We start from the raw sequence: 8,522 nt of genomic DNA, 5'->3' as shown, positions 1-8,522 counted from the left end.
GGGGGAGTGCGCGCGTGTGCGCGTGTGCATGTGCGTGCGCACACCTGCGTATGTGCGTGCGTGCGTTTGAGTATGTGGGTGTAGGGGGAGTGCGCGCGTGTGCGCGTGTGCATGTGCGTGCGCACACCTGCGTATGTGCGTGCGTGCGTTTGAGTATGTGGGTGTAGGGGGAGTGCGCGCGTGTGCGCGTGTGCATGTGCGTGCGCACACCTGCGTATGTGCGTGCGTGCGTTTGAGTATGTGGGTGTAGGGGGAGTGCGTGTGTGTGCGCGTGTGCATGTGCGTGCGCACACCTGCGTATGTGCGTGCGTGCGTTTGAGTATGTGGGTGTAGGGTGCGTGCGTGTGTGTGCGCGTGTGCATGTGCGTGCGCACACCTGCGTATGTGCGTGCGTGCGTTTGAGTATGTGGGTGTAGGGGGAGTGCGCGTGCGTGCGTGTGTGTGCGCGTGTGCGTGCGTTTTTCCAGCAAAGCAGATACAAATACAAAAATTTGCTTCGAGCGCAATGGATAATTAAACAACATCGACTCTCTACGCAGAATGATGAAAAACCATGAAATGCAGTGGAAAATGTCTATAACAAGTAGGAAATCTTACTCACAGGCGTGTAAGTATCGACTGTGGTGAAAGGCAATATGCCTACCCACAGATTCGTCTCACTGTACTGTATTCCGGTAGACACCTTGCTGATTGTGTCAAGAACCGAATCTTTCGCGAGCTGGAATCAACGCAAGTCCGCTCGTTAGGCTAACAGGTATTTGGGATCGTAATTAGAAACAACAGCAATATACCAGTATTACGATTACGTCTAAACAATTGTTATGCCATGTTACTAACCATTGCTACCCCTATACTACCGCTGTGCATGGCAGGCACCCCCCGATACCGTACACGTGGCACCCTCATGGCATGCACGTGGCTAGTGACACGAAGTGGGGTGCCACCACGCTAAGGATAGTTCTAAAGGCTACGATTTCGCACCTTGAAGGCAAGCTTTATCTCTACGTTGTTTTCTCCATTAGTGTACGCGACGCTAGCATCTCCGACGTTGGCGCAGGTGCCAAGAGCGATCGTCGCCATGTCTATGATGCCACTGATCGTACTGCGATATAATGAAACACATACCATGATGACGCATTCATCGCTTAGAGGAAGAGAGAACCGACAGTAAAACAAAGACGGAGAGGGGAAGAAAGAAAGAAAGAAAGAAAGAAAGAAAGAAAGAACGAGAAAGGGGTGATGGAAGACAAAGAAAGAGAGAGAGAGAAAGAGAGAAAGAGAGATAGAGACAGCAGCCTACCAGTCGCACTGATATACAGTGTCAAAAGTTAACGCTGTTGTGATGTACGTTCGGTGTTTATTGCCTAGCACAAAAAATTGGGTTAGGATAAATAAATGTAAAAAACACACACACCTATCAAGTAACTGAAACACTGCAACACATCGCAATTTTACACTGTCAGTATGTGAATTTTACACCGCATGTAACCCACACCGACCCATGTTACACCGCCTGTAACTCACACCCACCCATCTTACACGGCCTGTAACTCACACTCATCCATGTTACATAGCCTGTAACGCACACCCACCCATCTTACACCACCCTAACCCACACCCACCCATCTTACATCGCCTCTAACTCACCCCCACCCATCTTACACGGCCTGTAACTCACACTCATCCATGTTACATAGCCTGTAACTCACCCCCACCCATCTTACACGGCCTGTAACTCACACTCATCCATGTTACATAGCCTGTAACTCACACCCACCCATCTTACACGGCCTGTAACCCACACCCACCCATCTTACACAACCCTAACCCACACCCACCCATGTTACACCGCCCTAACTCACACCTAACCCACACCCACCCACTGTTAGACCCCGGCCCCGCTGTCTTATGCACGGCCTACCCGCCCCGGGTCGCTCACTCACCGATTCGTCGTGCGTTGTGCCGGCAGCGTTGATTTCGGCGATTAGTCGACCGGCTTCAGTGGCATGGCAAGTTTGCTCCGACGCGCACGGCAGCGCGCAGCCGAGCACAGCCTGCATCGTGGCGTCGCCGTGACTCGTGCCAAGCATCGGAACGTAGTCCCGGATTATCGCGTCGACGACGGTACGCTGCGCGCGCGGCCTACCGTGAGCGCATGAGCGTGACGGTGGGACGGCGCATGAAACGTGACGTGAGCCACATAAAAAGTGAGCGTGAGCACTTAAAGAGCGTGACGTGACAACGATGTGCTCAGCGTGATCGCATAAAGTGTGACCGTGACAACGACGTGTGCGTCAGCGTGAGCGCATAAGTGTGACGTGCCAACGATGTGCCGTCGACGCGTGAGCGCATAAAGTGTGAGCTGACAACGATGTGCGTCACGTGAGGCACAGTAAAGTGTGACGTGACAACGATGCGCGTGACGTGAGCAAATAAATGTGACGGTGACAACGATGCGCGTACATCGTGAGCGCATAGACCGTTGACGCGCCATATTGGAATGAAGCGCGTCCGTAAGCAATGAAACTGGGTTCGCGAGCTTGAATGATAATGCCTATCAGCGTTGCCGTGAAAGAGGAACGCCGTAACTTGACAATGAAACACGTAACGCTGACAAACAGTGTCACAAGGTAATGAAACGCGTAACTGACCAACAGTGTCATGTTGCAATGAAACCCATCACGCTGCCAACACAACACGTAAGCGTGACAAACACGTGTCACAATGAATTGGAACCACATAACTTATCAAAAAAACAGTGTCATCGTTGCAATGGAACGCGGTTATCTAACATGAAGAGATTGTGTCTCAAAACACCTACGAGACAAATTGAATGGCGTCAACATTTAACGCACACACATTATGCTTTACGAAATAATTAAATTATTTTTTATGATTTATATATATTATATTTATAATTGTAATTATTATCAAAATGCCTTAGCATTTGTGATTATAATTGCAACACACAAACGAGAGACGGGGATCCGTCACTTTGAACGTCAATACCGCCAATACGCACAACGGCAGGGATAACAGCATACATGGTCACGTAACCAACAACGCCCAGGTTTCTAAGTGTCATACATACCGCTCGTTGTCTTATAGTCCAGTCTCAACAATGGTGTTCTCCAAGGAAGGTGAACAGTCACGTGCCTGCTGAAGTAAACCATTGTGTTGCGGCGGTCGGCTTCCGGCAGCAAAACATGAGACAAACGTTAGCATTTTGCATAAGTCATAGTGTAATTATAATATAATATAACTAGTAATATAAGATATAATATATATACCATAATATTATATAGTTTACTATAATACAATTTAATTTAATTAACAGTTTAACTAATTAACAATTTAACTAATAGTGCACCACTTAAATTATTGCAATATAGGCAGTCGCTCACGGAGAGAGATGGCGTGTAGACATTGGCCGTGGTTGTGATCTCGATGGTTTCAGAGTTCATGCCACCATAGGCGGTGGCAGTATCGTAGTAAACCTCAATCAGTACCGACGTGGACTGCGAGAGACCATCTATGGCCTGCAACCAAACCACACGTATTTTTTTCGCGTACAGATATTTTCGCGAATTCAGACCTGACGGACAATTTCGCGAGTGATTAATTTCGCAGTCGGTGAATTATGAATTATGCTGTAGGTATTATTCGGAATGAATTATTCGCGTGTTGTTATTTTCGCGGTCGGGAACGCGTTCGCGAAATTCGCGAAAATTAAACCACTGCGATATATAGAGCGCATACAGTAGTCATTCTACTGAGCACGTCACTGAACAATTCTAACCCCAAACACTAACTCCGACGACAATCTTAACTCTACCCCTAACCATAATATTAACACTAGCCCTAACCCTAACTCCGACCCTAACCTTATAAACTCTAACCCTAACCATCATGTTAACCATAGCCCTAACCCTAACTCTGACCGCAACCTTAACTTACTTTTAAGTAAGTAGTAAGTAAGTAATAGTAAAAGTTAAAAAAAATGATGTCCATTTTTTCATAAATTGTAAGTGATTCTGTTCACTTTTCATGGTTAAATTGCTGCATTATACTTGCTATTTTGCTATTCCGTTCGATTGTGAACAAACACTCGTCATGAGTCTGACTCATACCCTACATAGCCCATAGCAAGCATTTAATGTTGTGATAAACATAATATCAACTCGCCCAGATTTGTTGGATTTTTAACTAGTCGAAAAACAATCTTATCAGGTAAGAATTTGAGGAAACATTTAGTGCCATTAGTACTTACTTTTCATGTAAAAAAAAATGCAACAAAATTTTTACAAATATACACCATAGAAAATTCGTGACGTAGTCAATTTAATTGTAACCCTGCACGTGCACACGCCGGCTTTACCATGACCGTACACACTGACTCACCACAACGCTGACCGTGCCAGATATGACATTGAACTCTGGGTCCACTACTGATGGATAATTCCCAGTGTTCGTGATGCGGGTTAATTCCACCACTACCTCGCTGTTGCCTGATCCTGCAATGGGAAAATCAAGATTGTAGCCTCGTCTACACGAAGTTACCTTAACCAGAGTTAAGCTAACCCGAGTTAACACTTAACCCGAGTTAAAAAACACGCATCGTCTACATGGAGTTTGTCTTAACCCGAGTTAAGCTAACCCGAGTTAAGAAACACGCATCGTCTACATGGAGTTTGTCTTAACCCGAGTTAAGCTAACCCGAGTTAAGCTAACCCGAGTTAACACTTAACCCGAGTTAAGAAACACGTGTCGTCTACACAAAGTCTACTGATAACTACTGCTTAAGTCGAGTTGATGATTTCGCGTGCGTCTACACGAGTCTTAACTCGGGTTAAGCTTAACCCAGATTAGCTTAACCCCCCTCATCGCGCGGGGTTAAGCTAACCCACGTTAAGGCTTAACCCGGGTTAAGGCTTAACCCGAGTTAAGACCTCGTATAGACGCTTAACCCGAGACATATTTCCTCGTGCATGTAGGCGATGCTTGTATACTAGGGAACTTAACTGGCAATCGACAAATGCCCTGTAAAGCTCACGTCGGCGCGAACAACTGATAAAATATGGACATAGAACCAAGATCAAAGAATCATCTCCGCAAAGACATTATATTGAAATAGTCTTGCAGATATGTCTTCAAAATAAAACATCTATTCGAATAAGACATTAGGAAATAATAGTTGAAATAAAGCAGTGAGTTCTAGTAATTAAAAATTGACATTCGTTCCTAGGTATACTATGTTTAAAAAAAAACCTACGTTCAATGTAATATCGCTTCCAAGAAACGATGTTGCAATGTGAGAATAAAATCGATCGATGATCGAGGTTAACTAGAATTAATCTAATTACTTAATTAATCTAATTAATTAATCACTGGAAGTTTTTTTTTGGAACGAATTAATTGCGCGAACCTATCGTTCGATGTAAACTTGATGAACGAAGAAAAACCCCCCAATCAACTAGTAGTGTTTGTCACTGCAGTATTAATTCTTACCCAGTGTCGACGTGGTATCTGTGTACGTGTAGATCATTGCGTCCCTGGGCGGCAGGTAGGCGATGTTGATTCCGGCGGTGAACGATATGTCACAGATGCTGATGGCCACCGTGTCCGATATCATCGACGTAGCTCTAACCTTCAGCCTATTATAGGAGCGTCATTGATTCACACGAACGCACGCACACAGTCACGCACGTACGCATGCACGCACGCACACACGCATGCACGCACGCATGCACGCACGCACGTACGCACGCACGCACGCATGTACTCACACACGCACGCACGCACGCACGTACGCACGCACGCACGCACGCACGCACGCACGCACGCACGCACGCACGCACGCATGCATGTACGCATGCACGCACGCACGCACGCACGCACGCATGCATGTACGCACGCATGCAAGCATGCATGCACGCATGCACGCACCCACGCATGCATGCACGCACGCACCCACGCACGCACGCATGCATGTACGCATGCACGCACGCACGTACGCATGCATGTACGCACGCATGTACGCACGCACGCACGCATACATATAGTGTCTCTATTATATTTGTTAATTTCTATGGTTTAGATGCAGTGCGTGTGAGAATGCCTGTGACGTCACAACTGGTGCATCCGCGACAGGGATAAATTAACTAGCGGGCAATAAACTAAGACATCTCGATTCTATTCATTGCCGTAGTAGAAGGACGCTGCGTGTTCGTTTTGCTTGTCTCAGCGTGCATGATAAAATCAAGGGTCCATAATAAACATTTCCCTATTTGAAGAATAGAAATTGTTCTATTAGAAAAGTTTTCTAATAAGAATATAGAAAGAGAATATAATAAATTCTATAATATAATAATATTCTATAATATAATATATTCTATATAAGAATATAGAAAATTTTCCAATAGGAAATTTTCTATTATGGACTGTTGATAAAATGCAACAGTATTTTTTTCATATCTAAAAGCATAAAGGTAATGCTGTTGCCGCTCACACGCATTCGTTATAGTAATAACGATGTAAATTAATAATAAATAAATAATATAGAAAAGCTCGTAGTGTGAATGCGAATATAAAGAGGTTTGTAAATTTGACCGTATGATGATTATGTGAAGTAGAAATCTTCTTAATTAACTATGTTAATTATTCTGGTATACCTCGTCGATGAATCAGGGAGTAATGTGATATCAAACTGTATAGGCGCCGCTTGACCCTTGTCCATGTTCATGGAACGACTGGCTGGCTCAGTGAGAACGAATGTCACAGGATTGCCAGCCTACATAACGACAGCACAAGTCCTTCACTCAACCGTTACAACTATATCCCCCACTCATATATGATGATAAGCAAGTCAGAAGTAACAGTTCACAACCATCACCGATTACAATCACCGACCAGCCAGGGTATGGTATTCAGGTATTGCATTGGAAATATATACAGCTTCACGGTATTTTAGCCCAATATGCTATGTTTACGCACACGCACACGCGAGCACGCACTCTCTGTCTCGCACGCACACAAACTCTCTCTCTCTCTCTCTCTCTCTCTCTCTCTCTCTCTCTCTCTCTCTCTCTCTCTCTCTCTCTCTCCTCTCTCCTCTCTCTTCTCTCTCTCTCTCTCTCTCTCTCTCTCGCTCTCTCTCTCTCTCTCGCTCTCTCTTCTCTCTCCTCTCTTTCTCTCTCTCTCTCCTCTCTCTCTCTCTCTCATTCTCCCCCTCCTCTCTCTCTCTCTCTCTCTTCTCTCTCTCTCTCCTCTCTCTCTCTCTCTCTCCTATCTCTCTCTCTCTCTCTCTCTCTCTCTTTCTCTCCTCTGCTTCTCATCTCTCTCCTCTCTCAATTGTCCCCCCCCCCTCTCTCTTCTCTCTCTCTCTCTCTCTCTCTCTCCCTCTATCTCCCCTCTCTCTCTCTCACTGTCTCTTTGTTTCACACACGCACATGCGTGATCATGCACGCGCACAAACGTACGCAGATGCAAGGGAGCAAATATAAGCAGAGAGACAGGATACAAGATTGCGTGGCACAGCTTTGCTGTTGATCCTAAGCGCTGGCGCGGATGAGACGCGCAGTTCCGCAGGATATGCGGCACGCGACCGCGGGGATGGTCAAGTATGAAGCGCTGTCCGCAGTTGGAGGACCGTGGCCGAAATTCGAGGGCCCGGCGCACGTCTCCACAGCGGGTCAGGTGGATGGTCTGTAGTTTTAGAAGATGACAATGATTATATATGGACGATATTCTAGAATTGAAGATTATAAAACAGTAACAAAATCGCTCAGTCATGCTCCAGATTAGGCTGAATCAAAAGATTAGAATTTAATATGAACAAAACAAAATACAATGGTTATAAAATTCACCAACAAAGAACGGATAGAGAAGGAGATATTAATAGGCAACCAAGTAATCAAAAAATGCACCAAATATTCATACTAGGGGATTTAATTAATGATATAGGAGGTTATAACGCTTATGATAACAGTCCGAACTGAAAAATGTAGGTTCATGATAAGGAAATATTATCATGGCAGAAGAGCAAAATGATGGAAATCATACTATAGAAGCAAGATTGAAATTTAACGAATGCACAGTTTTACCTTCCTTCCTAATAACAGTGAAACATGGACTAACTTGACTAAAGGAAGAAGTAAAAATGTTGGAGGATTTCCAAAATGAGTGGCCTGCGCAAAATAATAATCACGCAGAAAAAGCCAGAAAAATCTACGAAAGCATTGCAAAGACGATGAAAACTCTAAGGAAAGATACGCGAGGAAAAAAAACGCATTATTTTTATGAAAATCCCCATATTTACTTAAAAACATCCAAGAGATGGCGCTGTGGCATGTACAACATTGCCCGCTCCGAACCATAGCTTAGACTGGTACCCGGTCGACACTAGCGGTGTGGATAGTCCAGTTAGCGAAAGATAGTTAGCTAATTAGCCTCAGTAACTAAAGTTAGTGTTAGCGAAGGATACTTGCCGGAGTGAACGATGGCGAACGGGTACCAGTCTAAAA

The 8,522-nt window shown here is 45.0% G+C and overlaps 1 protein-coding gene across 1 annotated transcript in view; it reads right to left on the bottom strand.

Annotated features, from left to right (window-relative positions):
- Positions 1–2,761: 2,761 nt before the first annotated feature.
- LOC106815061 overlaps positions 2,762–8,522 on the bottom strand; it is a 16,064-nt gene continuing 10,303 nt past the window's right edge. Inside the window, exons 4-9 of the mRNA XM_014819488.1 lie at positions 6,672–6,790; positions 5,509–5,654; positions 4,402–4,514; positions 3,405–3,539; positions 3,092–3,194; positions 2,762–2,817 (exon numbers count right to left, since the gene is read on the bottom strand). Coding sequence (XP_014674974.1) covers positions 2,762–2,817; positions 3,092–3,194; positions 3,405–3,539; positions 4,402–4,514; positions 5,509–5,654; positions 6,672–6,790 — 672 coding nt within the window. The remainder of the gene's footprint in view (positions 2,818–3,091; positions 3,195–3,404; positions 3,540–4,401; positions 4,515–5,508; positions 5,655–6,671; positions 6,791–8,522) is intronic.

The sequence above is a fragment of the Priapulus caudatus genome, unplaced genomic scaffold (genome assembly GCF_000485595.1).
Source record: "Priapulus caudatus unplaced genomic scaffold, Priapulus_caudatus-5.0.1 Scaffold1034, whole genome shotgun sequence".
Classification (NCBI taxonomy): domain Eukaryota; kingdom Metazoa; phylum Priapulida; class Priapulimorpha; order Priapulimorphida; family Priapulidae; genus Priapulus; species Priapulus caudatus.
This window is presented reverse-complemented; position numbering and strand designations above follow the sequence as displayed.